At 58.1% G+C, this 11,880-nt stretch overlaps 1 protein-coding gene across 1 annotated transcript; it reads right to left on the reverse strand.

Moving 5' to 3' along the window:
* Window positions 1-1,011: 1,011 nt before the first annotated feature.
* GGTG_06202 (UDP-N-acetylglucosaminyltransferase) lies at window positions 1,012-8,952 on the reverse strand. Its single transcript, XM_009224017.1, has 3 exons — window positions 6,553-8,952; window positions 3,949-6,478; window positions 1,012-3,877 (listed from the first exon to the last, which is right to left on the reverse strand). Exons 1-3 carry the CDS (start codon window positions 8,112-8,114, stop codon window positions 3,239-3,241), a joined length of 4,731 nt encoding a protein of 1,576 aa, XP_009222281.1. The 5' UTR covers window positions 8,115-8,952; the 3' UTR covers window positions 1,012-3,238.
* Window positions 8,953-11,880: the final 2,928 nt, after the last annotated feature.

Below are 11,880 nucleotides of genomic sequence, written 5' to 3' on the forward strand. Positions count from 1 at the left end.
CGGTCGAAACCCAAGTGAAGGGGAGCAAGGCCAAGACGGGGCGAGAGATGTGAGCCAAGGAGACAAGATACGGACTGCCGACTTTAGCGCCGCCGGTTGCACGTCGATATGCTTGCTATGCCATGCCATACACTGAGTACAGACCCGCCTAGGTACCTCCCAGACCAGAACATCGTCCCCCCCCTGTCCCTCTGTCTCTCTTTCTTTTGCCGGCAATTTCCCTGTGCCGACCCGTGGAGGGAAAGGGTCTAGTGGCTCTTGTTTCCTTGCTTTTTGCGTTCCCAACGAGCGAGGGAAGCGAGAGGAGCCGTGCCCTCTGATTACCGCCTCATTCCGTCACTGCGTGGTTCTTTTCTTTTTTTTTTTCTTTTTTGCCATGATCTTGCGTGCAGGTGTCCCGCCGATTCCCACGTATGACGACAAAACAAGTCTTCTGCCCCTTTTCGGGCAAACTAGAGGGAAGCGTGGCAGACGACAAGCCATGGATGGGAGGAGGGCATGAAGAAGCAAGAACAGGAGTAGAGCAGGAGGGCGTGTGCGGCAACCGAGAATGAGGAATAAGCCAAACCTAGACGCAGGATAATAAAAAGAAAGCAGTGGGAAACAAGACAGAACGAGACACGAAAGGAGAGGAAAAGCAATAAAAAAATAAAAATAAAAATAAAAAGAAGATGGGCATCAATGAAAGCAAGCGGGAAGCATAACAGCAAGATTCCGGACACGAACACACACTTAACCAGATCCACGGAAGCTTGCAGGGCTTAGGGGGTGGCCATCCCTCTCTCTCGCTCTCTCCCTATCCTCGTCGAGAGGGCATGATGGACGGATACAGGGCCTCCTTTCGGGGTCGGACCCAACGGCAGTAGCAGCAGCGGCGGCGGCGGCAACCACAGCCCATTCATTGGAGGCATCCCATGCTTGTAATCGAGATTAGGCTTTCAACCCACCCCAGCAGAGCTTTGCCCGACGATCTCGACCGATGAGGCAGGTGGGGAGGGAGAGGGAGAGGGATAGGAACAGACAGAAAGAGGCAGCGGCTCCATCCTCGGTATGACGGACGTGGTTAGGTCAAGCCAAGCTCAGCAGCATATGAACCCAAACTACCTAAACCTACCTACATATCGCTCGACTGTCCCCACGTACACGCCCACACACCCCCTTCCATCCCAGTGTTGCGGACTACCCGAGACGGACAAGTTGGAGGAGAGAGAGAGGGAGAGAAATACGGGAAAGGTGGAATAGAAAAAGCAAAAGAACCTGGTTCATGTAACGGTACGTGTGAATGTGCTCGGCGGTGAGGCAACGAGGGCCAGGTGACGTGCCACCTCGCCTGTCAAGGTATCTAGTCTGTCTGTCTATCCCCATCCGCCCCATCGAGAGGGCCATCTCCCCGGGTGCAAGAGCAGCCACTTACCTACCTATCCACCCATCCCCGCCCCGACGTAGTATGCTATACACACACCCCTATACCATATCTGTCCCGTTGTCACTGGGCGAGACTTGGACGAGTAGGGACCTGGGGCCTGGCTGGTTGCCCGACGTCCCCGCGCCCGGGGCCGTCTAGCTCGCCTAGTTACCCATGTGCGTGTATGTGTCTGGCCGGACCCTGGGGCATACCACGAAGCTTGACCTAGCTACGAAGAAAAAGAAAGAGCTACAAGACCCGGCCGGGACGACGACGGCCTTGCGCCACTCCCGTCCGCCCGGTTGTCCGAGGGAAAAGGGAAGAAGGATGACGGCGAGGGAGACGGGGCAAGTAGGCGGCCCAATACGACAACTGGCACCGGAAGGCGGCAAGTAGGGTTCCCCCCTTCCCCCTCCCCTTCCCAGGCGCACGCTTCGCTTGGCATAGACACCATAATATCTTGTTGCCTATGTTGTAGAGTAAGCCAGGGGGTTCAAAAACGGAACGGGGCGGCAACAGGTAGACCACACGCCAGCACAAACCGCAACTTTTTCACTTTTGCACAGGAGACGCCTGCTAGGAAGCGTCCGGGGAGCATGACGGGGTGTGTATGGTGAGGTGTCCTTCCAGGCCTCCATTTGGACCACCAGTGTGCCTGTTACCTCCCCTCTCGGAGCCAACCATCTCCCCCCAGCCAAGGAGGAGACGGACAGTGTGGGCGGGTGTGGTGGGATATCGAAGAGGACCGGCACATCAGCTCCGTTCATTGGACGGCGGCACCGAGTATTGGCAGCGTAGTAAAGACCAGGATCATATCAGCCGCTCCCAGCCGCATTCGTCCCTCCCTCCTCGACCTATCTTCCCTCCTTGGGGATCAAGATCGTCAGATATGTTGAGTAGAAAAGAGGTGAAGGACGCGATATAATGGGGCGGATGGGTTGGGGCTGAGCATCTTCGGCATGAAAATGGACCCCTGCCGGTTGGCCTGCAAAGCGAGTAAACAGAAAAAAAGCAACCAATGTCAGGGGCGGAAGGCAAGAAGAAAAGCAAAAAAAAGTACCATCCCCTAAAATTCAATAGGAACAGGCTGAGAAAGATGGGGAATAAGGGACAGAGTCGCCTTACGGTACCGTGCAGGGGAGGGGGGAAACAAAACAAAAAAGAGACGAGAATCGATGCCGCAGTTTTGCTTTTTTTTTTCTTCCTTGCTGGGGGCTGCTGGCATTTTCCTTACCATCCCGCGGCGATCAGCCGCGTCACCGCCCCTATTTGCGACTTCTTCCGCAAGTAGCGGTGGGCTCGTGGGAAACCGGAATCGAGGGAAATCACGGTTGATGCCTCGAGGACACACGCCTTGACAGCGTGGTGTTGTGACCAATTCAGGGGAGAAAAAAAGCAAACGATATACCGGACAGTTCTGTTGAACCCAGACCAGAATCCATTCATTCGTCCGTCCTGTCCATCCCAGTCGCATGATCCCACTTCCTACTCTCCATCCGGAGACGTGGAAGGTGTGCCCAGCTCCAAAACTCCCGTCACAATGCCGCTCAAACGGTATATAGCTGCAATGAAAACAAATATGAAAATGATCGTTAAAAGAGAAGAGAAAGGAGAGGCGTCAGGTTGCTGAAAGAAAGCACGCATGGAAACAAAAAGCGACACAAGCAGATGGCTGCATGTGCGCTCACGTGGGATACACGTGGAAGAAGAAGTGGAAGAGGTAGAAAGAGAGAAACAAAGCGTAGGCAGACAAGAGAAGGCGCGATAGCTGTTAGACGGACCTCGGGGAGTCGTTCCAAAGAAAACTCAACGCAGAACAGGCAGATAGGGAAACTAAAGGTGAATGTCACCTCCTTCACCCGCCACCCATCTCCGCCAGGCTTCATCGTAGGCATCCTCCAGATCTCGAACCCAACGTCGCGTGTCAAACAGCGCACAGGTCCACTTGCTCTCCCATAGCAGCCGTCGCAGCTCAGCAAGCCGGCCAGAGCCTTCGCCGTACCCGCCAAACACGTTGAGTTGGTACGAGAGCCCGTTGGCAAGTTTGACGGCAAGGTTCTCGTAATCCACGTCATCTTCGGCCACCAGGTCCGAGGCCGCGCGCAGACCCTCCTCTGAGTTGGGCAGCGCGCCCTTGAGGATCGAGGCCGCCATGCGGGAGCACATCTTGTATTCGTATCTCGGCAAGGTCAGGAGCGGCGTGCTAGACCACAGGATGTCGGCCGCCGTCGTGTGCGCGTTGCACTCGGGCGTGTCAAGGAATAGATCGCAGACCCGGGCCCGCGAGATATGCTGCTGCTTCGGCGCAACATCAGTAAACAAGATGCGGTTGGCCACTTGCTCGCCAGCCCACTCCTTGGCCGTCCGCTTCAGGTTGACCTCGCCCAGGTCTGGGAAGCGGAGGAGCCAGAGGATGGCCTTGGGAACCGCTGCCAGGATGCGTAGCCATGCCCTGAATGTCGTCGGATCAATCTGTGCCATGTTTTCCCGTCAGCAATGAGCAGCTTTCGCTACGCCATGTGTGTTCACCGCAAGTCACTCACCTTGTAGAGCTGATTGAAGTTGCCGAGGATGATGGTGTCGTCGGGCAGGTTGGGGAATAGCTCCTTGCGCATCTTCCACCGCCGCCGCTGCTCCTCTTCCCACGACATATTCCGCTCGTCCTCGACATCGGCCGACTGCGCATGATCGCAGCAGAAGAAGGTGTCTTTGCAATAGATGATGTTCTCTGAATAGACCCACTCGCCATCGTCCACAACTGCCTCATCCTTAAACACATCCTGCAGACTGTTGTTGCCGCGCCACGGTCGAAGCGTCGAGGGCGGCACCGCAGTGGCATCTGCAAGGAGGTAGTCACACCATTCCGCACCAAGAGTGCCGGCGAAGCCCATAAACGACATTTGAATCGGTGCCGGGCGTGCTGCAAAGATCTCGTTTCGAGCCCCGCGCGTGTAGCCATTGAGATTCACGAGGATGTGGATGCCATCTCGCACGATCTGGTTGACGAGTTTGTCCGGGGGCCAGCTGCTCACATCGCGAAACACGGGCGCTTCTCGCTCTATCTGCTGCCGATGGATCGACTTGTCGCTCGCCGTCGTCGCGTAGCAGAACGCCTTGACGCGTGTCTGGTCGTGGAACCCAAAGACGGACTGCATCAGATGTGCTAGCGGGTGGTTGTTGAAGTCCGAGGAGAGGTAGCCGACGTTTAGGTATGGCTGGGGCGGCGGTGGCGGCGGATACACGGAGCTAGACAGCCAGGGAGCGCGGAGGGTCGAGCACGATATCCGGTGCGCGTTGCGCTGAGAGATCGTGCGGATATCCCTGGCCGTCAGGGGACAAGTGAAGGTGTGGAAGGGGAGGACGGTAGGTGCCGAGGGGATCGTGAGGCTGCCGGGTAGCCGAGGCCTGGGGTAGCCACCTGCCGCCTCCTGACCCTTCACATACTTGTCCACGTACCACGTCCGCATCGCTGACCGCGTGGCGCGCTCGATCAGGCGGATGATCCTCGAGCCCTCCCACGGTTGATCCGCCCACTTACGCAGTTCGGCTTCCAGGTCCATCGAACTGTTGGTTAGCTTCGCGCCCGAGCTTTTCAGCTGGGACACGAGCAGCGCAATGACGGCCTCTCCGAGGGTGCCCGCGCCCCATGATGCCGAGTCCTGGAGCTGGCGCCCGACGATGTCCACCACTCGCTTCATCAGCCCGCTGCCCTGACCACTGTTCCTGACATCTTGCAGCATTCCCTGCTCGTCGACATGCCACCGGTCAAATCTGGCGCCGTACAGATACACGCCACCCCTGCCCCGCCAGTCACAAACCGAGTTCAGAGCTGTTGACAGGCCGCAGACGGCCTCGGCAAAGTCCGGGTTGGTTGTTACGGCACGCTTGTAGTACATGATAGCGTCGCTGATGCGGCCTCGGTCCTTGACCGCATTTGCCAAGTTGGTAAGTGCGATGTCGAACGTGCCGTCGCACGCCACGGCTCTTTCGTACATTTGGATGGCTAGGTCAAGCTGTCCGATGTCCTTAAGGAGGCTGCCCAAATTTGTGTGCAGGTGGACATGGTGAGGATCTAGAGTAAGGCCGTACTGGTAGTACAGTAGTGCCAGCTCCAGCCCGCTGCCGCGCACGATACCAGGGATATCCTTTACGAGGGCCGCCGACTCTGGAGACAGAGGCTCGATCTGGGCCGCCGATTGTTGTACGCTTGCAAGGAGGATTCCAACATTGTTCGCTGTCGAGGGGCTCTCTTGAAGCGAAAGAGACAGGTAGTAGAGGGCGAGGATGTCGCCGACGCCCGAGGCCTGTCTGCCTTGGCCCGGTGGCATGCCGCCGGTGGACATGGAGTCCTGGAATATCTTGGCGAGCGAAAGCAGGGAGTTGCTGGTCGTGGAGACGGCCGACTTGCGATGGCCGCCCTCGCCGACATATCGAAGCCCTGGAAGCTGGGCATTGGCCGAGCCAAAGACAAACCGCGCCGTCAGTTTTGCCCGGTCAGGTGGCAGGAGGAGCGGACCAGACACAGGCCTGCGCACGAGAGCCCCGGTGGTTGAGGGCATGCCTAGCTGGCTGGGTCTGGGCGAGAGCACCGTCTGTATCTCACGGATCAAGCTTTGTATGCCTCGATTTTGCCTGCCAGTGCTAATCATGACGACTTCTTCAAACGCCTCTGATGCGCGCTCGATGTCCTTCAGGGCATAGAGCATGTTGCCCTTGGCGTGAATGAGCAGAAGCATGCGGCCATTCTCGTTGCCTGGAATCATGTAGCCGCTCGAACCGAATCCTGGCTGGGTCGATGCTTCTGCGAATTGTGATGACGGTGGGATGTTCTGGGAAGCTGCATCGCCCTGAGATGGCTCGTGTTCGGGCATGCGAAGACCCCGTTGAACACGGCTTATAATATTCACCGCCTGTCTGCTACGTTGGGTCGAGCAGAGAAGCCCAACCAGATGCTCGACAGCTTCGAGGTAGCCAGGCCGGAGGGTCACAGCCTCTACCCAATGCCTCTCGGCCTCGTCATGTCTATTTAGACAATATAGGGTGGCGGCGATATTGGAGATGGCCTCGACGTGACTTTTGCGAGTGGGGTGGTTAGTATGGACCTCGGGAACGAACTAGGGGGGGAAGATATTGGTCATGGTGGGTACCTTGAGTCGAGGTTGGTAATCCTTTTGAACCAGTCCAGAGCCTCCTCGTAGTGTTCTAGACCATAGTGTAGACAGCCGCCAAGCAACATTCCATCAACCCATTTCCACCCGCTCTGCTCACACAAGTTTGTGAGCATCTCCAGAGATTGCCTGGCGCTGGATACCGGCGAGGGAAGCTCGGCCGGGTTCCCGCTCCCGGCACGGTACGTCCTGTCGGCGTACGCAAACTTTGCCTGGCCAGAAGCCCCGAAGGCTGATTCGGCACCGGCGAACGAGCTGTGGCGAGCGTGCATCGCCGCGGTGTGTCGTGGAGGGCTCAAGGACAGACCCAGCTGTTTGGGTGGCTTCGGGAATACGACCATTTTGGACAATGTCCGGAGACCAGACATGGTCTTCCCTGGAAGCGATTGCTTCGTGTAACTGATGTACACAAGAAGGTCGGCATATGTCTTGTGCGCATGCGCAAGAACCCTCTCCTTGAAGCGAGCAGGCGACGACATATCGGAGCGCATAGGGAGGCCGCCGACAGGGCTGCCAGCGGCGGCGGCGGAGCCGCGCAGGGATAGTGATTCCAGTCCACCGCGGGGTAGCTGCGTTACGTTCTGAGGCGGCCGGAGTACTCCATTGTCCGCATCGAATCCGGGCATTGGGGCGTGCATGGCGTGGCCCTGGACAGGGCCGCCAAGCATCTGCTGGCCCATTGGGATGGGTTGGTGCATGGAGTTCTGAGCTGGCACATATGTGGCGTCAAAGGCAGCATTCTGTGGGATAAAGCCTAAATTGGACAAGGGAACTTGGCCACGGTAATCTGACACTCCGGGGTCCTTCCACACAGGTGAAGGAGTGAATCCGGCTGGGTTGAAGGCGGTTGGGCTCATAATATTGTGTTGATAAGACGGGGTGAAGACACCCTGGAGCCGCAAGTCGTTGCTAAACAAGTTCGAAGGGTGTTGCTGGGGGGCCATTATCCTGTCCGGCAGCGGCGCGCCGTCAGGCTGCAGGGACTGTCCCAAGTTCCATCCCACCGGCTGGGCGTCATATCCCCCGCCGATCCGCTGGGCAGAATGCGAATACTGCCAGCTGCTAGCCAGATGCAACTGGCCGTTGACCGCGTCGGCCATTTGAAGGTTGCTGTGGACGAACGCGGTCGGGAATATCTTGGGAGATGCCGAGATGATCAGCTGCTTCTGCGGGGGCCCGATGGCCAGACCGGCAGGGGAGCCATCGTAGCCGGCGTCGATGGTCCCGCTAGGCGTCTTTCGTCGCAGCTGGTGCTGGCTGTAATCGGGAAGTGCCTGGGGGTGGCTCTGGGCGAACGACGGTGCGCTAGGCCCGCGATGAGGGGATTGCTGCTGCTGCGGTGGCTGAGCGGGCTGCGAGCTCCGGATCGGGAATGGCCTGGCGCCGACATTTTGGGTCGCGTAGGGATTCGATGACATTGGGTTGCGAGACTGTTGACATAGTGCCAGGTACTCGGGTTTTATGTGGTTCGAGCCGGGGAGCAGGTGGTCGAAGTGAGGAGGGGTGGGCACCATCGGGTGCATCTGCATTAAGGGCAACATCGGAGGAGGGGTATCGTATGGCTGGAATCAAAAACGAAAAGAACAAAAAGACAGGAGTCGTGTGTCGGTTGGGGCGCGGGGGACAGTGCCGGCGGGCAGGGCGGCAAGAGGGGTCGTCGGTAGACGAGACGGGCTGTGCCGGAGCCCTACGGCGTATGGAGTCGTTGCCTGCTGGTTAAAGCAAGGCCGAGGGGGCCTATCTTGTGATCATTTGGGCTTTACAGCGGCGGGACGAAGCCGTCGCCAAAGGGGAGCAGATGGGTTCCAGCGAGGTCAGCTGCCCAGACCGGGATGGTCGTGGGGTCGTCACTGAGAGAGGGTGGTGCTCGTTTGGGAGAGGATCAGGAAGTGGCCGGGTGGAGGAGGGAGGCCAGAGAAATTACGGGGGATTGAATTCGCCCTAGCCGTCGGGAGTCGGTGCGAGGGCGACCAAAGCCACCCGCGGTGCCGTGGTTTTGGGGGCGCACACCGGATCCTGCGCCTCGCTCGCAGTTTGTGTGCCGTTGGGTCAGAATCCGCGTTGGCTTAGAGTTCAATGGCCTCGGTGTGGCGGCGGCGGCCTGAGATGGCCTTGCTGCTTGGACTTGACCGTTGCGTGCTGGCTCCATCCAGGTCCCCCTCGCGCGAGAGGCGGACGGGGTTCGACGGGATGCGGCGCCTGTCGTATTTGAGTCTATCTTGACAAAAACTTTTCGCCTTGTTTGGCGTCCTCGTCGCTCGCTCGGCCGGGAAGAAAAGATCGATGGCGGGGATGGGGATGGCAGAATGAAGGTGGGAAAAGAGAGGCCCCGACCGAATGTGGATCTGGGTTTGCGGTCGCGGGCGGCAGGCGGTGGTAATTAACTGGAAGTGGGCTTGAAAGGCTGACCACCACAGTGGGTGCCGGTTGTTGCAGCGTCACACTGCCAAAGACAACCCAGCAAGGTGCGTCGCCGGGCGGGCGGCGATGGAGTGCGAGTGGGCCAGGGGCCAGGGATGCAGGGCAGGTTGACAGGGAACTCCACTGTGACTAGCGGTGGGCTGGGTGCTACCAGGGGGGGCGATTGGCTAGGGAAGCACCAGGCCCAGCTCCCACTGGCACGAAAGCCGGCTGGGGGCAGCTCTTGCGGCGCAGCTGAGGCGCTGGGGCAGTCGACCCGTGGCCAAAGTGGTGGGCGCCTGCAGGAATAGTGTCGCTGCAATATGCACGCCAAGTACCGGTAATCCGCCCATCTCTGCCCTCCCTCTCGCCCCAACTCTCGTTTGAACCTTCGCTGCAGCCGCATGGAGCACACCATGGGCCTGATTGCGTGGCAGGGCTTACTGACCTGACCTCTTGGCCATCGTTCCAAGTCACCCGCTGTCAAAAAAAAAAAAAACCGGTGCATATCTTGGGTGAGCCGAGCGAATGAGTCCAAAGGCTTGATCGTGGAGCCCCTGGTTGGCTGCTGCTGCCGCCCGTGTGTGCTTTCTGCGCTCCCTCGCATGGACAGTAAATGTCGCAGTAACATCGACCCAACCCTCAGCGGGCTGTCGTCACAGCCAACGACAGACATCTGGCCTAGTCCGCCCGACTCAGGAGTCACTCAGTTAGCCCATCAGTCCATCATGATGACAGCGACGATTTCAGACTTCCATGAATGAAGTGTTCATCACCTTCATTCACTCCATGGCCATTCCATCAAAATTCACCAGCCCACTCCTCACCCCTCTGTCACCAACGCACGCCGCACGCCATAGCCTCACACATGTCTTGCCTGGAGGAGTAAAAACATGGGAAACGGGGGGCGGCCAGGTCCGACCACGTACCAACCTAAGTACCTACAAACATACACTTTCCAACAATGCGAACCTGCCATGTCCGTTTATTTCCTATCCTGCTTCCTCGCCCATGCTCTATTCCATTCATTCTCTCATTCCCTTCCATGGTCTCTTTTTACTTCCCGTCCCCTCAAGGAGCGCGTCTTCCGTTCGGAAACGTGAGTGAACAATGGATGATCGACACGCAATATGTAAGACAAGGGAGCCAGGCAGGGCCGACAGGGTCGGGTTCAGAAACGGGCAGAATGGGTTGCCATGTCAGCCCGTGTCTCAACCCTCAAGCCCACCCTCCCACACACTCAAGAGCTTGACGCTACCCTCCCTCGGGTGCCCTGGTGGTTGCGTCCCGCCCACCCCCAAGCACAACCCACCAATGACTGCCCATGGTCCTCGCCAGTCATAGGGAACGGATATTGTTTCCCAAACGCAAGAAAGAGAAAAGAAGAAGAAAAAAAACCTCCATGCGGGATATTGGAAACACTCACGGGGGCCGCGGTGGTGTTTTAGGGGCGGAGTCATATTCGATGCGCTGCCCAAGCATGTGCTGAGTGATATCGCTTGTATTATGGATGAACGAAATGTTGGTACCTTCTGGGCAATGAACATGAAGACCTTCCAGGGGGGCCAAACCAGTTCGATCCAACCGGCCATCAAATCTCGGGATGCCCAGCTCTGTTGGAACGAGAATGCCCAGAAGGCGGAAGAAAGCAGATGGAGTAAATAAACGCGACAGGGGCCAGACAGCAATGAGCGGCATACACACAATCAAAGCCCAAGCAAGATACCAACCCAGATTAATTGATGTGACTGTGACAGGGCCGCCGCCGCACGCTTTCCCTTCCCGTCCACACTCGCTGCAACCGCTTGGCGCTGTCCGCCCGGGCGCTATTTGCCCTCGCCCAGGGTTAAAAGAGGTCGCTTTGCAAGGGGGGTGCGGTGGTTAAAAAGCACCCAACGCTCCCCCCAAGACATTTTTCCATTCCCATCCGACAGCTTTGTGCCATGACTTGGATGGGGGCTGCTGTCCAATCCTCCCGGATGCAGCGTCCCGGGGATGGCGAGGCCTCCCAAGCTGCATGTCTCCTATGTAGCATGTGCGTGCGGGCGCCGCCGCCGCGCCGTGGCTTGGTGGCTCACCTGGAGTGGCGGTCCCCGAGGTTACGTGCATCAAATACCGTATAGAAACCGTTGATACAAAGAGATGCTTGGGGGCCGATGGTCCCCGTCCCTGAAGACCATGAACGCGTGCTTTGGAGAAGTGGACGCTGTCGGCTGGGCGGGCTTGCCACCCTCCAATGCCCTTGCTTGCCAAATCGACAAAATATGCACAGACAGATAACACGCACGCATACACAACCCGCAGGTTTGGGGCAGTCAGCGTGGGAGGGCGCATTCATGTTAAAGGCCAGGTGGTCTAGCCGGTTTGTGGCACACACACGGGCATACTGGTACACACATCCATCCGTCCATCCATACGTGTCCATCCGCTCCCACCAGGCACACTGGAAGACTCACCTTGCTGATAACGTCAGCCGGCGGTGAGGGGAGACGCGGCGCCGTCTACGGGCTTGCTCGCTCGTAACGAATTACACGAATTACACGGTGCCTGGAGGGCTGGCCCTGGCTGATGGTTGCATGCACCTAGGTTTCCATGTTTTGTTCTTTTCCCTTCTGTCCCACGTTCCAGCTTTCATTTTAATGGAAAATTGTATCCAATTACGACACCTTTTTGCAGCCAAGTACCGAGAAAAGATGACACAGGGCCGGACGCCGCCTCCGTTGGCTCCCATGTGTGCCATGCCACACTCTATCTCTTCTTCCACTTGGAGGAGCGTGTCTGCTGGTTGGCTGGGTTAAACCGCCGCGTGTGCCTGTCGGTATTGGCTGGCCGGCTTGCAGGCTGTCGATCCGCGTGGCAGGCTTTCATGGAGAAGTCCGGGGGGGGGGGGGGGGGGGGGAAGAAAAA

Source organism: Gaeumannomyces tritici (genome assembly GCF_000145635.1).
Source record: "Gaeumannomyces tritici R3-111a-1 unplaced genomic scaffold supercont2.3, whole genome shotgun sequence".
Classification (NCBI taxonomy): Eukaryota; Fungi; Ascomycota; class Sordariomycetes; order Magnaporthales; family Magnaporthaceae; genus Gaeumannomyces; species Gaeumannomyces tritici.